General features: G+C 40.7%; 1 protein-coding gene across 4 annotated transcripts in view; it reads right to left on the bottom strand.

The window, feature by feature from the left end:
* The window catches only part of FNBP4 (formin binding protein 4), a 38,999-nt gene extending 21,639 nt beyond the window's left edge, over positions 1-17,360 (bottom strand). For 3 of the 4 annotated variants that reach the window (XR_013967590.1, XR_013967591.1, XM_080817427.1), the window contains exons 1-10: positions 16,937-17,360; positions 15,898-15,987; positions 12,504-12,640; positions 11,785-11,971; positions 10,735-10,882; positions 10,458-10,578; positions 7,575-7,916; positions 6,227-6,437; positions 2,014-2,135; positions 824-928 (exon numbers count right to left, since the gene is read on the bottom strand). Coding sequence is in view for 2 of the 4 variants with exons in the window: in XM_080817427.1 (XP_080673553.1) it covers positions 824-928; positions 2,014-2,135; positions 6,227-6,437; positions 7,575-7,916; positions 10,458-10,578; positions 10,735-10,882; positions 11,785-11,971; positions 12,504-12,640; positions 15,898-15,987; positions 16,937-17,174 (1,701 nt within the window). In the remaining 2 variants the exon portion in view is untranslated. Of the gene's footprint in view, positions 1-823; positions 929-2,013; positions 2,136-6,226; positions 6,438-7,574; positions 7,917-10,457; positions 10,579-10,734; positions 10,883-11,784; positions 11,972-12,503; positions 12,641-15,897; positions 15,988-16,930 lie in introns of all 4 variants that reach the window. The other variant, XM_080817426.1, reaches the window with a different exon arrangement.
* Between the last annotated feature and the right edge of the window lie 563 nt (positions 17,361-17,923).

Below are 17,923 nucleotides of genomic sequence, written 5' to 3'. Positions count from 1 at the left end.
GAGAGAAAAGCAGAGTCGATGCTGAATGCTGAAATGCTGAAAGCCCCAATGTGGGGCTCAATCTCACCACCGTGAGATCATGACCCGAGCCAAAATCAAGAGTTGGATGCTTAACTGACTGAGCCACTCAGATAGTCCCCCACTAAAACATTTTTTAAATAAAATATACGCCTATTGAAGGTGGTATCAACACACATAAAATCTCAGTATTTACCTCCATAATTATGTTTTGCTTTAGCTAATACACAGTTTTATTTCCTGGGTTGGTGGTTCAAATATGCACCAATGTTAAAAATTTTAATTTATAGGGCGCCTGGGTGGCTCAGCGGGTTAAGCTTCTGCCTTCGGCTCAGGTCATGATCTCAGGGTCCTGGGATCGAGCCCCACATTGGGCTCTCTGCTCAGCGGGGAGCCTGCTTCCCCTTCTCTCTCTGCCTGCCTCTCTGCCCACTTGTGATCTCTGTCAAATAAATAAAATCTTAAAAAAATAAGAGAGACTGCAAGCTTCAAGAGAGACAGTTTAAAAAAAACTTTTTAAATTTAGGATTAAAACAAGACAGACAGGGGACCTGAGTGGCTCAGTTGGTTAAGCATCTGCCTTCGGCTTAGGCCATGATCCCAGGGTCCTGGGATCGAGTCCAGAGTTGGGCTCCCTGCTCAGCGGGGAGTCTGCTTCTCCCTCTGCACACCCCCCATTTGTGATCTCTAATAAATAAAATCTTTAAAAATATAAAATAAAACAAGTAAAACAAATGCTTCACACATACAGCATTTTAATCAATGACCAACTATGACCAACTGGAACCAAAAATGGCTAAATTACCTCAGTCTGTAGGAGCAGCACATGAAAGTTGGAGATGGACTGTCTATTAATGCCTAGGAATTCAAATTTACTTGTCAGGGTATTTGCCAGTTCTCCAATCTGAAACTGCAATGCAAGAAATGAAAAAAAGGAAGAAATAAAATTGAATCAGCAGTATTTTCTGTATTATGTAAAATCTTTCATTTTTCTTAAATATTCTAAAAAAAAGAAAAATGGGTCTGCCTAGAAACAGCCCTTCTTAAACAGCTGCATCTAAATAAGTTATGTAGAGAAGATAAGATTCTAATTTAAGTAAACTAATTCACATAACAAGTGATAAATAATGACAAGTCTAGAAAAATTAAATGTATGCATACTCTGAGACAACTCAGGATTCAGCAGGTATAAATAGATGTTAAATGATACAACTCCCAACAGTGTCCAAACTATCATTTATGCATTACTAACTCTTTTACTACCTACACACTGAACAAAATTAATTCTCCCAGTCCCTTTCACATGGTCGTACACTAGTCAGTGACTGGATAAACTCTTTCAGGTCAAAAGAATGTGCTAAATAGCTTTTCCAACATATCAACCCTTAAGAGCCTCATACTTACGTGGTCCAATTCTTATGATATGAGGCTTCAAATAAAACTGGAGCCAAATTTGCCTTTGTGTAAGGCCAAGTAGTTCACACAGGAATTAAATTTGTGACTTTTAGGCTCTTCAGTTCTTCCCAACTAGAAAAGCCTATATTTGATAAGCTGTTATTGCTTCCAAATGAAGGCTTAACTTTTAAGAAAGCAATTAAAGCATTTAGAATTATAGATAATTTCTCTGCAACAAGACTGTCTTATAATTCAGTATTTCACCCTGAAATATGACATTTCTACCATCATAAATGATTTATATATGGAGGTAAAGATCACTGTACTTGCTAATAAAGGATGTACTTTAATGGTTGCCCAATTTAAAAGTATTTGTTAAGGGGCACCTGGGTGGCTCAGTTGGTTGAGCGACTGCCTTTGGCTCAGGTCATGATCCTGGAGTCCCAGGATCGAGTCCTGTGTCTGGCTCCCTGCTAGGCAGGGAGTCTGCTTCTCCCTTTGACCCTCCCCCTTCTCATGTTCTCTTTCTCTCTCTCAAAGAAATAAATAAAATCTTAAAAAAAAAATTATATGTCAGACCATATCAAGTAATATACATACTTTCAAATCCTGTTCTTCTTCTTTAGGCGCTGTTTGTGCTTTTATCTTTTCTGGAGATTCTTCTACTTCCATCTCCTTGTCTGAATTCTCATCTGTTTTTTCTGAAGTGTCAGCACCAGTTACTACAAAAGAAACCATGTAAAATTAAAGGACCGATACTAACATAGTATCCCATATATGTTTTATCCCTATAGCAGAGGTATCTGTAAAAAGTTACTTTTTCCTTTGCCTGGTTTCCTTATTAAAGAAACCCTAATGATTTATCTACCTACTGTCTTTATAAAACCAAAAAACGTTATCCTTTATAATCACCTATCTTTTTTTTTAAAGATTTTTATTAATTTATTTGACAGAGAAAGATCATAAGTAGGCAGAGGGGCAAGGCAGGCGGGCGGGGGGGCAGGCTCCCCGCTGAACAGAGAGCCCGATGCAGGGCTCGATCCCAGGACCCTGAGATCATGACCTGAGCCAAAGACAGAGGCTTAACCCACTGAGCCACCCAGGCACCCCTATAATCACCTTTCTTAAAGTCTATAAATAACACTTAATTCATTTACATTAGCCTGTAGTCTCTGCTTCTCCTTTCTCCTTCATCTGTTTATTTTTTCTAATTTTCTATTCCAGAATACCACTGCTTTAATTACTTTTAAAGGCTGCACATCAAACCTAAGATATATAAAGATTCTTTATGAATTGGGTTTTGAAAAAAAGGCTTTCAAAATCAGAGGAATATTAATTTTAAACTACTTAATAATCTTATTTCTGAACTGGTTAAGACCTGCGGACAACCTTTACTGGACCTACCTACTCTTCTGGTTGGTGATGTCTGTTAGTGGAAATCTTCAATAGAGAAAAGGCTTACCATCAACTTAAATGGAGTAACAGGTAAGAACTCTGGATGTTTGCTTACCACTTACTAAACTAATTCACAAATACAATGTAAATCAGTCTGTCATGAATCTATCAGCCATTTTTAAAGGAAAATAACCAAATTTAAGGTTTTTCTTGACTCTGATTAATCCTTGATCTGAAGAAGTAATGTGACTTTTAAAGTCACCTTCAACAGCTTTTATCAGCCTAAAAGTTTATCCTAAGTACATAACCTCATCATATAATGGCCTTGTTCTTTATCACTAATATTCCTGCATTTTCAAACTGAAACCAACTTCTCTCACTTATTAGTATATAATTCATTAGACACCTTACATTTGGTGGTAGGTATAAGAATTTAACAACTGATACCACCACAAGAACTCTAAGACTACAATATATACATATTTCTAAGATTTTATTTGAGAGAGAAGGCGAGCACTGAGCAGGTGGAGGGTCAGAGGGACAGGGAGAAGCAGACTCCACACTGAGCCTGGAGCCCAATGAGGGGCTCCATCCGAGGACCCCAAGATCACGTGATCCGAAGTCAGACGCCCAACCAATAACCACCCAGACACCCCTAACACTAGAATATTTTATTTTATTATTTTTTTTAAAAAAGATTTTGTTTATTTATTTGACAGACAGAGATCACAAGTAGGCAGAGAGGCAGGCAGAGAGAGAGGAGGAAGCAGGCTCCCCACTGAGCAGAGAGCCCGATGCGGGGCTCGACCCCAGGACCCTGGGATCATGACCTGAGCCGAAGGCAGAGGCTTTAACCCACTGAGCCACCAAGGCGCCCCACACTAGAATATTTTAGAAGGCAATTAGGATATATCAAATTAAAATGTACATACCCCTTAACCTAGCAATGTATCTCTAGGAATCTCCTAGTCCCCGTCTAGCAATGTATCTCTAGGAATCTACACTATATGACACTAAATCTACATAAATCTACATAAAGATATATATACCAAAATGTTTATTATAGCACTGTTTTTATTGTTAAGTATTATAATAAATATAAAGAATGAAGTAAGCACTCAAGTAACTACAACCCATAATGGCGGACTATCACTGCTACTTCTGAAGTTCACAGTACCTCTGCTATCATGTCCACACCAGACATAATAATCTCTACCCCAATGGTTAAGTACCTTCCTTTAGTTTCATCATGGATAGGTCTTTAAGCACAGTATTTTGCCTAATTTTCCAACTTACATAAACAGAATGTTAACATTATGTATTCTCCTGTAGCTTTTTTAATTCAACATTACTGTTTCTCAGAACCCATATTAACTGTAGATCATTCATATTTCACAGCTGTTTAGTATTCAATAGCAAGAATACATTGAAACAGGTACCTGGGTGGCTCAACTGGTTGGGCATCTGCCTTTGGTGCAGGTCATGACCCCAGGTTCTTGGGATCAAGCCCTACGTCGGGCTCCCTATCCCTCTGCCCACCCATTCTCTGTCCGTGCTCTCTCAAATAAATAAATTTTTTTATTATGTTATGTTAGTCACTATACAGTACATCCCAGTTTTTAATGTAGTGTTCCATGATTCATTGTTTGAATATTAACACAACAGAATTTATCCATTCCATCTTGGGACATTTAAATGGCTTATAGCTATTACTGGACAATATAAATGCAACATTATTTTAAGGAGTTAAACATGGACACAACTTAAATGTCCATTTATGGAGGAAAGTTAAATGAAAATATCTATACCACTTAGTAGTTAAAAACAATAATTTTAAATGCTTTAAGTGAAAAAAGCATGTCGCCTAACAATTTATATGGTTAATCTCATCTATGGCAAAAATTACATATGCACATGTATACATTATACATACACACACAACTAGAAAATGAATACAGAGGAAAGGTCTGGAAGGATATAGTTAGAGAAAGGTCAGAGAAAATAGACTTCAAGGGTAGGGAATGAGACTAGGGAAAAGATGAAGGGGGTCTTTTAGACTCCTACTTCCTATTCTTCTTATTGCTGACTGAAAAGGAAAAATTCAAACAAGGTTGTTTGCATTTACTTATTACTGTGTTTTTTATTTTTAGTTTTTTAACCATAGGTATAAAGGATCTTCTGTTAGGTACACATAACTAAGGTTTGGTACACAAATCTTACCGGTAATTTTCCACTACAGAATTAAGGCCAAATGGAGATTAAGATATTAGAGGTTTTATTTTTATTTTTTTTAATATTTCATTTGTTTATTTGTGAGAGAGACAAAATATAACCCGGGGAGAGGGAGAGGGAGAAGCAGGCCCCCCACTGAGCAGAGAGTTCCATTTGGGGCTTGATCCCAGCACCCTGGGATCATGATCTTAGCAGAAGGCAGACGCTTAACCAACTGAGCCTTCCAGGCGCCCCAAGATATCAGCTCTGGTAACAGACTGGAAAGCCACAGCAGGGTTTCTTCTACATTACCCTGCACAGATAAGCTGGGTCCTCATGAAAGGACCAATCCATCTAAACAACTAACCAGAGGCTAGGCAACTTGTATACAGAGAGAGAACACAGATGAGGCTGCACTTGCCACAGGTGGTCCCTGCCAGCCTTGCTTACCAACTGTAAATAGTGAGCTAAGGAGAGCCCATGGGCTTAATAGAGATCAAGACTACTATAGCAGAATTTCTTTAAAAAGGGTAGTCAGGGGCGCCTGGGTGGCTCAGTGGGTTAAGCCTCTGCCTTTGGCTCAGGTCATGATCTCAGGGTCCTAGGATCAAGTCCCACATCGGGCTCTCTGCTCAGAAGGGAGCCTGCTTCCCCCTCCCCCTCTACCTACTTATGATTTCTCGGCCAAATAAATAAATAAAATCTTTTTTTTTAAAGGGTGGAGTCGGTCTTGCTTTTCTTTTGAGGGAGAGGTAGTCCCCCCCAATCAGTAGTGAATCTACAACCCAATGGATGGCAACTCTTAACTCTTACTCCTCCACTAGAGGTGGATAGAAAAAAAAGTGAAAGGAAAGCTTCCTTTCCAGCACTTCCATGAAAGGATTAAGTCTTATCTCCTTTTTGCTTAAGAGGGAACCAAAAAAGGGAAAGGATTTTCCCACTGTACCTTTTTTTTTTTTTTAAGATTTTATTTATCTGACAGAGAGCGAGAGAGGGAACACAAGCAGGGGAGTGGGAGAGGGAGAAGCAGGCTTCCCGCTGAGCAGGGAGCCTGATCCAGAGCTCAATTCCAGGACCCTGGGATCATGACCCAAGCCAAAGGCTGACAAGTGTCAACTTGACAACTGAGCCACCTAGGCACCCTCCCTCTATACCTTTCAACTCTGTATCTTTCAACTCTGAATGTTTAAAGTAAATCATAAATTACCAGTTTCTCCATTTTCTGGAGTCTCTCGCCCAGTTTTGCTGGAACTCCGACTTGTAGATTCTGGACTTGTAGCTCGAACAAACATCTTCCATTTCCCCCTTTTAGACATAAGTCTACGCATTCCATCCTGAGATGCTGGCTGGCTGATGTCAGAACATGGACTAGACCCTGACACACTACCATCTCCTTCCTCCAAGGCTCGTAGCTCTGCCTAAGAGGAACAGGACAACAAAGTTAAGAGTGTCATTAGCTGTTTACCAACATTTAAGCATTTGTGAATATCAAGAATGATAACCACATATTATGAGAATTAAAATGCTTTGAGAACAGGAAGTGTTTCTTTTCTTTTTTTTTTTTTAAAGATTTTATTTATTTATTTGACAGAGAGAGATCACAAGTAGGCAAAGAGGCAGGCAGAGAGAGAGAGAGAGGGAAGCAGGCTCCCTGCTGAGCAGAGAGCCCGATGCGGGACTCGATCCCAGGACCCTGAGATCATGACCTGAGCCGAAGGCAGCGGCTTAACCCACTGAGCCACCCAGGCGCCCCAGGAAGTGTTTCTTAATACACTTTTCCATCAGAGCCAAGCATTATGCTCATATTTTTTATTAGTATCCACTAAATGTTTATTCATGATTGTAGTTAACAAATGTCAATTTGAATGGGATAGGTCCCTGAGATCCACTAAGAGACAAATTTTCCAATATATGAACATAACAGATAAAGTCTAACTTAGCTTGTCCCTCTCCATAGCTTCAAATTTTTCAAAATGGGGAAAGCTTCAAGAAGTTATTCCTGTTACAACACCCATTAAAATTTTACTTCATACTCAAAGTAGTAGATGAAACTGTTCCAAGAAAAATCAGGGCAGAAAATAGGCAAAAACCAATTTCTCAATCAGGAAAGTTTCCTGTGGACCATCTTTCTTGAAAGGAAAGCACATGAAATTATTCGTTCCTCTTAATCTTACAAGGCCCATTTAACTATGTGAACAATTCCATGGGTGATCACTGAAGTCAACCTGTGCTTTAACCATGGGGTTAAAACCAAGTTACCACCAAGAATTTACAACGCTCATTTGTTAAGAAGCTAAATAAAAGATATATTATTCACTATATCCAGCTATCTTTAAATCAGAGCAGTATCAGTGTTTATTAGCTATCAACTATCAAAAGCACCACCAGGAACCAAAAGAACTACAACTCCACAGTTCAAATTTTAATTGCATAAGCTTAAACATTGCTAGATGAAAAGGTAAGAAAATCCCAGTAATGGCAGTAAACTGAGCACAATGATCCCTGAGTCCAACAGAAGAGAGAAAAAGCATCTAACAAAAGCTTCAAAACCTTACTTTTTTTCTTTCCAAAACAAGCTCCAGCTCAAGGGTATCTTGTTCCTCTTCTTCCTCACTTTCTCCAGACTGAACAACACTGCAAAGATCCTCCTGAGAAGGGTCTTCGATGTTGTCCAATGTAATCTCCTGTGGTTTTACTATCGTTGCTGCTGCTTCTGCTGTAGTACTGGTTTCTTTCACTTCTGTGACTGGTTCTGCTTCTTTACAAATTACTTTTCTTCTCCATCTCTCTTCTTCCTCTTTTATTCCCTCAGGCAACAAAGGAGCAAGCAGTGATGCTGCCACCCCTTTCTTCTCCTCCTCACTGTTTGAGAGAGCCTGAATTCCTTCATTTACTTCCTATAAAGAGTAAAATGATCTCATTTATCTTAGAAAAAAAATAACGAAAAAACAACCCTCACCTGAATATATATTCAATTTGTTCATGCCAAAATTGACTATTTTTCAATCACTGGATATTCTAAGATTTTTTTGAGAGAGCGAGAAAGGGAGGGAGGGAGAGAAAGCTTGTGCAGGGGGAAGGGTAGATGGAGTAGGAGAAGCAGACTTTCCGCTGAGCAGAGTTTGATGTGGGATTCGATCCCAGAACTCTGGTATCGTGACCTGAGCCAAAGGCAGACGCTTAACCAACTGAGCGACCCAGGTACTCCCAATGACTGGATTTTTTTTTTTTTTAAAGATTTTATTTGAGAGAGAGAGCAAGCGAGTGTGCACGCACACAAGCAGGGGAGTGGCAGGCAAAGAGAGAGGGAGAAGCAGGCTCCCCGAAGAGCAAGGAGCCTGATATGGGGCCCATTCCCAGGACCCTGGGATCATGACCTGAGCTGAAGGCAGAAGCTCAACTGACAGAGCCACCCAGGTGCCCCTACTACTGGATATTCTTAAAAGCCACTGGCTACCAACAGATTAGTAATATGTTTGTACCATTTTCCTCACATGAATATAATACAAATATCGTTACTTTAAGAAAGCAGCATTTGAACTAGAACCTAGTTCTGGGTGGGATTCATACATATCCTTATTCTTCAAGTCTAAAGCCAGATTACCAGAAGCAGAATTTTAAAAATGAAATAAGATCTGAGGTGGTTTTTTTTTTTTTAAAGATTTTATTTATTTATTTGACAGAGACACAGCAAGAAAGGGAACACAAGCAGAGGGAGTGACAGAGGGATTGACAGAGGGAGAAGCAGGCTTCCTGCTGAGCAGGGATCCCAATGCAAGGTTCGATCCCAGGACCCTGGGATCATGCCCTGAGCCGAAGGGCAGGGCCTGAGCCACTCAGGGCCCTGAGCCACTCAGGCACCCCCACCCTTTTTTTTTTAAAGATCTGAGTTTTGCCAGTTGCCAATCATTGACTCTCAGTCTACCTGTCAGGCCCTTTGTCTGCAGTTGTCGTTAGTCAGAGGGCCAAGCCAAGACCACCTGCTGTTCCTGCCAGAGTCCCATCCTCTGTCAGTTTCCAGAAGGGCAATAAAGGAGAGTCAGATGACAAATGAAAACAACTAGTCTTTCAGTTCCTTCTCCTGAACCCAGCGCCCATCTGCCTTCTGAAGTCTATCTGGGCCCTGCCAAGGCTGGGTTTTTCCCCCAATCAGGAGTAAAAAGAATCCAGGTCTTTCCAGAAGTAGACCATATTGCCTTGAACTTCCTCAAGTGTACGAATTAATGGTCACCCTTGCTCCACACATCCTTGAGGCAGACCTGTAATTTAGATCAGTAACCTCCAAAACAGAAAGGATTCCCTTTCTAGAAACCAGTTTGTGTCAGAAGAGGAACTGATCACAGGACATCAAATAAGAGAAAGACAGGTTGGTACAGGATGATAAAATTGGGAGCTAGGCAGCTACTTTTCCGGAATCTTAGTTTTGGTCTTCATCCTCTGTTCACCTTTTTCAGATTTTCTATATACTTCTGCCTGTCTCTAACACTCACCAGCCCTCCTTAAACTGCCCACCTTTCTATCACCCTTTGTTCTGCCTCCAAAACTGAGAACAATTCAGATGGCAAAACTGTAAGTCCGCTTTAAAAAAGAAAAAGTTTTGTCACCTCAACATGTAACTGGATAATCTCCACCCTTCTGTATAATGACATAACTTCACAGGTACACTAGAAAGGTGATTTAGAGGAAAGTAAAATAATTCTAAAATGAAATGTGTGATTAAACTTAAAGTGCCCATTTCCTTCATTGGGGTAGTATTTAGTCTACATCCCTCCTATTATAAAGACCAAATTATTCTAAACGTATGTGTGTATTTGTGAGTGTGTTTATTTTTAAGGAGGCTCCACACCCAACATGGAGTTTGAACTCACAACCCTGAGCAAGAGCTGCATCCTCTACTTCCTTGAGTCACTCAAGGACCCCATGAAAATACTTACCATACTCCCCATTTAAATTCATCATTTAAAATTCAAGATAAATTAAAATTCAACACAAATACACACACACACACTACAGAATATAACTTACTTTGTCTTACTCATGAGGCTATAGAAATGCTCATTTTACTAATAATAGATTTTAATTTTTAAGGCAGCTTATCTTAAAAAAAAAAACCAAAAAACAAAAAACTTATGTGGGGTTCCCAAAATAGAGCTAGTCTGCAGTGGAGAAGGAGATCTGAAGCCCTGCCTGCTGCTCCCCCATCCTTCACAATGACCCAATGAGCCTCGGCGGTACCCTAAAGTTCCAAAAGAACCACTAAACTGGACAACTGTTATAAATGCTACATATTAAATATAAACATTAAATAAAGCTTTAAGAATCAGCATTTATATATTTTCACATCTGGTTGTAAAATAATAACAGAAGATGTCTGTACCTGTGCAAAAGTAAGTCAAGTTCTTTAGATCTGAAATAAGCAAATAAGTCGTGAAACTGACCTTTTTAACTTCTCGCTTGGCTATAACTGGTCCACTTTTACTACTGGAAACAGAAACGTTTTTCTCCTTAGTATACACGTCTGTATTAACCACAAAATTAGCTTCAGCACCTGTTACAGAGCTAAAAACAAACAAAATATATATATATATACACACATACACACACACACACACACGTATATATACTTAGCAAGAGAAACAGAAAACAAATATTATCAACAAAAGATAAAACTCTAACTTCCTTCTTAGGTAATTTCTTTTCCAAGGCTATTCTTACCTGGGTTGATAATGTTGTATTCCCTGTACCTGGGTAGCAAGATACTGGGGTAATTCCCAAGTCACTTCATTTGTTTGTGTGTTCCAATAATAATAGCATCCTGTGTTCTCATCCCAGACTTCCTGCCAATCTCCCATCTCAATTCCAACTAAAAGAAAATAAAACAAATTTTAAAACACAAATTTCTGATCAACAAAACTAAAAAACCTACCGAATGGGGGAAGATATTTGCAAATGACATATTCGATAAAGGGTTAGTACCCACAATGTATTAAAAAACTTGCATAACTCAACACCTAAAAACAATCCAATTAAAAATGGGCAGAAGTGGGGCGCCTGGGTGGCTCAGTGGGTTAAAGCCTCTGCCTTTGGCTTGGGTCACGATCCCAGAGTCCTGGGATCGAGCCCCACATTGGGCTCTCTGCTCGGCAGGGAGCCTGCTTCCTCTTCTCTCTCTCTCTGCTTACTTGTGATCTCTGTCAAATAAATAAAATCTTTTTTAAAAAATAAAAATAAAATAAATATGGGCAGAAGAGATGAACAGACATTTCTCCAAAGATGACATACAGATGGCCGACACATAAAAAGATGCTCAACATCACCCATCATCGGGGAAATTCAAAACTACAACGAGATAGGGACGCCTGGGTGGCTCAGTCGTTAAGGGTCTGCCTTCAGCTCAGGTTATGATCCCAGGGTCCTGGGACTGAGTCCTGCATTAGGCTCCTTTGAGCAGGGAGCCTGCTTCTCCCTCTGCCTCTGCCTGCTATACTCTCACTGACAAATATTTTAAAAATAAAAAATAGGGGCACCCAGGTGGCTCAGCCATTAAGTATTTGCCTTCAGCTCAGGTCCTGATCCCTGGGTCCTGTGTTGGGCTCCTTGCTCTGCAGGAAGCCTGCTTCTCCCTCTCCCACTCTCCCTGCTTGTGTCCCCTCTCTTGCTGTCTCTCTGTCAAATAAATAAAACCTTTAAAAAAATTAAAAAATAAGTAAAATAAAATAAAAGGATCAAAAACAAACAAACAAAACCCCAAAGGATCAAACTTACCTCCTGCTAGTGAACACTGCGTATCATATTGCCACCCTGCAGTCTGAGCTGAGTCTGTTCCATTTGAAGTAGTAGAAGAAAGCGCAGATGTTGCTGATTCCTTTGGCTCTGGTCGAGGTGGAGTTGGAGGTGGAGCAGAAGCTCCTACAGGAGCTGCAGGCTGAGGAGCTGTTATAGCATCAATCTCCTTTAGAATGAAAACATTAACAAATGCATTAATAACCTCAAAACCAGAAAACTGAAGAAATGACAACCACTATTAAAAAATTCTAGGGGGCACCTGGGTGGCTCAATCGTTAAGCATCTGCCTTTAGCTCAGGTCATAATCCCAGGGTCCTGGGATTAAGCTCTGAGCTGGGCTCCCTGCTCAGCAGGAAGTCCATTCCCCTGCTTGTGTTCCCTCTCCCACTGTCTCTGTGTCAAATAAATAAATGTCTTTTAAAAAAAAGTTCTACACAGTTTTCAGCTTCTCGAATCAAAACTCTCATCTCCCAATTACATAAAAGTTCCTCAAACTCTGTAATTCTGTTTTTCTCCCTTACAACCTTTACAAAAAGAAAAGAGAAGAGAACAGTGGGGAGGGACTAAGGAAGAGAGATGGAAGGGGGAAAGAAGGGAGCGGGAAACACTGAGTCTGACAAAAAAGTAGGCTAATCATTTGAGATCCAGGTCCCAAAGTGGCTTCAATAATTAAAAACCCAAACAAAAGCACCACTAACCGCTAGGAAGTTGGCCAGTGTACTATCAATATCAGCTGACTGGTTTCCATTTGCCTCTTTAGACTGTGCTGGTTTTTCTGAAACGTCACTCTCATCATCATCACTGTCAGCATATGCACCAAGTAAGCACAGACCTCCTAGAAGCAAAATGGTAAACAGTGTTAATAACAATGCCAGGATGCCCCAAGAAGTACTCAAGAAAAAATATGACATGGTTCTTCAGAGTTTACATTTACTCTACTTATAGATTAGACCACAACCTCAAAATAAATCATCACTGAACTACCACAGAGAGATTTAAATTACATTATGCTTAGAGCTAATAAAATCATTCACACAGCTGCTTGATATCCTTCTCAAAATACACAATCATTCAACCTCATACTCTGTCAAAATAGCACATGGTAAATCTTGATTTTAGAATTTGTTGCTTTATGTGTCCATCCCAAATAAGCAAGCCAATTAGGGTTTAGTAGATGAAACAAAGAGATTTTTAAACTAAAAATCTTTTTTTAGTGATTTTTCCTCAAACAAGAAGCAACAAATAATAATGGAATTCTAAGTGCTAGAATCAAAGCATACAACAAAAACCCAGCAATTAATCACCAATGTCTTCCTCAAACTCAAGACATATCAGGTATGGCCTCTGTGATGCTGCTACGTACGCCATTTCCTTTTGTTCTACCTGTGGCCACTCTGTTACAATTAAACAAGCATATATATTCTTTTTATAGATCATTTCATTATAATAAGTACATGAAATGTTAAACACCAGCTAAACTTTTCAGCTATCAGTAAGATAAAATTTCCCAGTACCTGGCAACATTCTATGTTCTCAATAAATACTGGTAAATGAACAGACTCATCAGGAAGTAAAATACAGTTTTACCATAATTCCATAAATGAATTCAAGAAATCACCTAAAAATAAAAGTTCCTTTCATTTATCATAGTTCACATTCATTGCTTTAGTCATATACATCTTGCCTTCATTATTTTTAGCATATAAGTTCTTGTACTAAATACCAATTTCTAAAATATTTAAAACTGATTAGGAAGATTTTTATTTTCTTTAAATTTTTTCTGATTAGGAAGATTTTTAAGTGGACACCTGACAGTTCTCCATTTTCCAGTTACCAAGTATTTTATTTCTCATCATTCTGTGGCATGTCCGTCAACTTTCCTGATTTTTTTTCTTTTTTTTTTTTTTCCCTGATTTTCTGATAAGGGGTAATAGCCCAGTAAGGGTAGTAATACGAAAAGAAGCCTTTGCGTATGAAAAGAAATCTGCACTTCAGTATTCAGCACTAATGTTTTTGGGTGATGGGGGGGTTGGGAAATTTATAAATACTTCCTACAGAAAATTATGTATATAATCATCTAGATCATTAGCCTTAATTCTACATCCTTTGGTAAAAGGTTCCAACCAGATGAGCTGCATGGAATTTTTATTACAAAATTCCCCAAGCAGGGGTAGGTAGTTCCCCAGACTCAAAGTTGGTCTCACAGGCAAGAGGTTTAGCCGAGGCCCCACCTATTCCTTTTTTACCTCAGAGGTTTTCACAGTACACACATCAAATCTCTTTCAAGCTAACATGACTGTTTAACAGCAAAATAAATGAAAATGATTAAACCCAATATATTGGGGAAATAGGCATACTTAATACTGTAGAGACAACATAAATTATTTCTTAAGAATAATGTGGTTACATATACCAAGACCCACAAAACTCTTCAAGTTTCTTTCAGCTACATAATCCCATTTTTCAGAGTATAACCCCCAAAATAATTCAAAAATTTTTCCACAGAAGATTCTACAACTTTATTAAGTAAATAAAGCTGTGAACAACTCAAATACTCCCAGCGGACTCGTACAGCAAATTACAGCACAGTACCTGATGCAGCACTAATTCATGATTAATCAGATCATTATAAGATTACACGAAATAATGCTAAGGGGACAGAAAGGAATGCTAAAGAAATAAAAGCAAGATAAAAGCAAGTTGTGAAATGCATGTAAGTTCTAATCACATGAAATTTAGTTCATCATTGATAAGGAACAGGCATGAATTCAGAGTAACACTGAAAAAAAAAGTCCTAAGTACTATGTAAAATTACTTAATTTAAAAAAAAATAAATAAACAAAACCTCATGGGGACCTACTCCAGACTACTACTGAGATGTTTCTACTTAAAACCAGAGGAAGCAAGGACATTCTTCAGAGCCATAGTCCTTAGCAGTCTTTTTTTTGAGAGGGATGCTGACTGTTCAAACCTCCATAAGCACCATTTGCAAATCAATCTACATTAGGTGGAAAATTATTTCTTAGGTGTATACCTTACTTGTAAGTTTCAAACAGTAACTGTGTCTTATTTCTAATAACTATAACATTTGAACAGTTTTAATTCTTTTGGTCATAGAAACTATTATCAATAGGCTAAAAGCATCATAGTAGTCTATTGATCTAATTTCAGAGGCTACTCTGAATTTTTCCTTAGAGAATTTCATATGCATGTTACCCTAATGTTCTTCTGCATAAAAGTATTAGATATGCTTGCTCTACTGTATTATAAAAACATTTTAACAACTTTTTTTTTGAACTGGCAAATGGAAGGAGAGGGGGAACAAGCATCTATTATTTCAGGTGTATTTATATAGCATACAGAAACCTCCAAACTTAAAAGAATAAAATTATTACATGTTTAGTACAAAACGTATTTTGATCTTTCAAGACATATAAAGAACGGAGAATACTAACATTCTTGGCTTTTCCTTTATATCCTAATATTCCTTAATGCTAAAAAAAAATATTTAATAAGGGCAATTTTCAGCTCCACAAGTATTCACCAGGTACCTCAAAGCACTGTGCTGGAAAAGAAATGCACAGAATTAAAGACATCCCTGAGGTCTCTGAAGAACACCAAGCTAGCAGAGGAGCCAGAAAACTACAAAACAGCATTAGAAGAAAAGCAGTACAAAGTATCTTGGGTACAGAGAAAAAGCAACAACAAATTTTGCTTTGACTAATGTGTATATACCAGCAAAGCCCTCAGAAAAATTTTACTTTCATTTTCAAAAATTTTAAACAGTTAAGTTTGCGACACTGAAACATTCAACAAAATACATACCAACCCAGGGGCGCCTGGGTGGCTCAGTGGGTTAAAGTCTCTGCCTTCGGCTCAGGTCATGATCCCAGGGTCCTGGGATCCAGCCCCACATCGGGCTCTCTGCTCAGCAGGGAGCCTGCTTCCCCCCTCCCCCCCCCTGCCTACTTGTGGTCTCTGTCTGTCAAATAAATAATTAAAATCTTTAAAAAAAAAAAACCCAACATACCAACCCAATTTGATCTTAATGAAAGAAAGACCTTGTAGAAAACATGAAAAAAAAAATTGTACCTGTTGCTTTAACGGCTGTAGGTCTGGTGGTCATGACTGGTTTGGGAGGATTCTGAACTCTGGGAACCTCCACCACCACTTCCTGCTCATCTGGATTTTAAAAAAAGAACAAAAGAAAACCAGTGTGCCAATGGACCAGAGAAAACACTACAGAGGACCAAACAATCTACGATTTGACCTTCCCAGTCTCTATTTCACCAATTTGAAAACAGGGTGTGTAAATTCATCACTGACCCAAATAACCGGGAGACGATAAACAAGCATAACTGGCCTCTTCCACGTGACTTTAACATTAAGAATATGATTATGGTACATGAAATACATCTGAAATAATTTAAACTTTTAAAAATACATACACAATAAATCTCCGGGCTACCACTGGGCCTTTACAACAACACAGCTATAGCTACCCCCCCGCCCCGCACCGCGCAGGAACTACCCAACGTGATTTTTTAGCGCCTGAAACGGTCGCGGCTTCTCGGGCATCTGGCTCCCGCAGCACCGCTGCAGTTACTCTTCATCCAAGGACCATTCTGGGAACAAACAAGTACTCGGGAACGCACCAGTTTCACTTCTAAAGGAATTTGGGGGCTACAATAAAATGGGTTTACTGCCTTCTAGAGGGTCCCTCTCGGTTTTGACAAAAACGAAGGGAAAAACACATGACGTGTGTTGGAAGGCTAGGTTCCCGGTCACGAGGCCTCGGACGAGAAGCTCGTACTTTCACAAATATCCGTAAGTTATGCAAAGCCGAGACCACGTCGAGGAGGCTCGGGATGCCAGGCCGAGCCCCGCACCAGAGATGGCGCCTCTGGGTTAGCCGGGCGGGCGCGCACGACGCCGCGGGCCCCTTGCGCGGCCCCGGGGCCCACAGCGGTCCTCCCCTCGGGCCCCACGCAGCAGGCCTCGGATGTGCAGGAAGCTCCCCACCCCCGGCCTGGATTTCTCCTCCTCCCACGGCCCTCGCCGTAGGCCGCAAGCCCCGAGCTCGAGTTTCGGATTCTCCACCTAAGTGTCGGGGCCCCTCGCGCACCTTTACCTTCTGAAGGCGAGTCGTCTGGGGCCGCGGCGGCAGCAGTCACCGTGGTCGCCGTCGTCGTAGTCGTCGTCGGCGGTGGCGCCGCGGGAGCTGGCTGGCTGGGCGCCGCCACCGTCGAGTCCGGTTCCGTGTCGGGTTCCGGCTCCGGCTCCCTGCCCGGCGTGTTGCTTCGGGGCCCCGGCGGAGAGAGCTGCAGGATGGGCCTGCGGCCGGGTACCGCCCGGGACTTCTTCCCCATCGCGAGCCCGAGCGCGAGCCGCGAGCGTCGGCCAGCCGAGAGGGGCGGGCGCTCGGCGCGGCGCTGCGTAATCAATATTCATGCACCGCGACACCGCCTCCTGAGAGAATCGGCTCTTAACCGGCGGAGCGCGCGCCCGCGCAAGCGCCTTGGGTCCTCTACGCTCTTCTGGCTACTCCCCTCAGAAAGGAAGGGCGGGCTTTAACCACGATGCTAAGCGATTGGCTGTTTTGATCCATCGAAGAAGCCAGGAGCCAATGGAAAAGGAAAAAGAGTCAGAGTCGGGCCAATAGCGCGGAAGGACCTGAGTTAGAATGACTTTCCATTACGTCGGACTCCACCCATGCGTCTTTTGCGGAGTCTTTTTCTTTATCCTCTTGTCCTCCATCTTGTTCCTCTTCTCGGCTTGCTGTTGGTTTTTTTGTTTTGTTTTGGCCTTTGGGAAGCTGTGCTGCATTTCAGGCCCTTTCTAGACTTTCGTCCTGATTATTGTGGCTTACTTTGGGTATGACGTTAAACACTAAATAAAAGAGTGGTTTTTTTTTAAATTAAGATTTTACTGTTTTATTTGACAGAGCACAAGTAGGCAGAGAGAGCAGCAGGCAGAGGAAGAGGGAGAAGCAGGCTGTCCACTGAGCAAGGAGCCCGATGCGGGGCTCGATCCGAGGATCTGGATCATGACCTGAGCCGAAGGCAGCCGCTTAACAGACTGAGCTACCCAGGCGCCCTAAAATAGTGGGCCTTTATGC

This window comes from Martes martes, assembly GCF_963455335.1.
Source record: "Martes martes genome assembly, chromosome: 10".
Taxonomy (NCBI): Eukaryota; Metazoa; Chordata; class Mammalia; order Carnivora; family Mustelidae; genus Martes; species Martes martes.
Note: the sequence above shows the minus strand (reverse complement) of the source record. Positions and strands in the feature narration are given on the sequence as shown.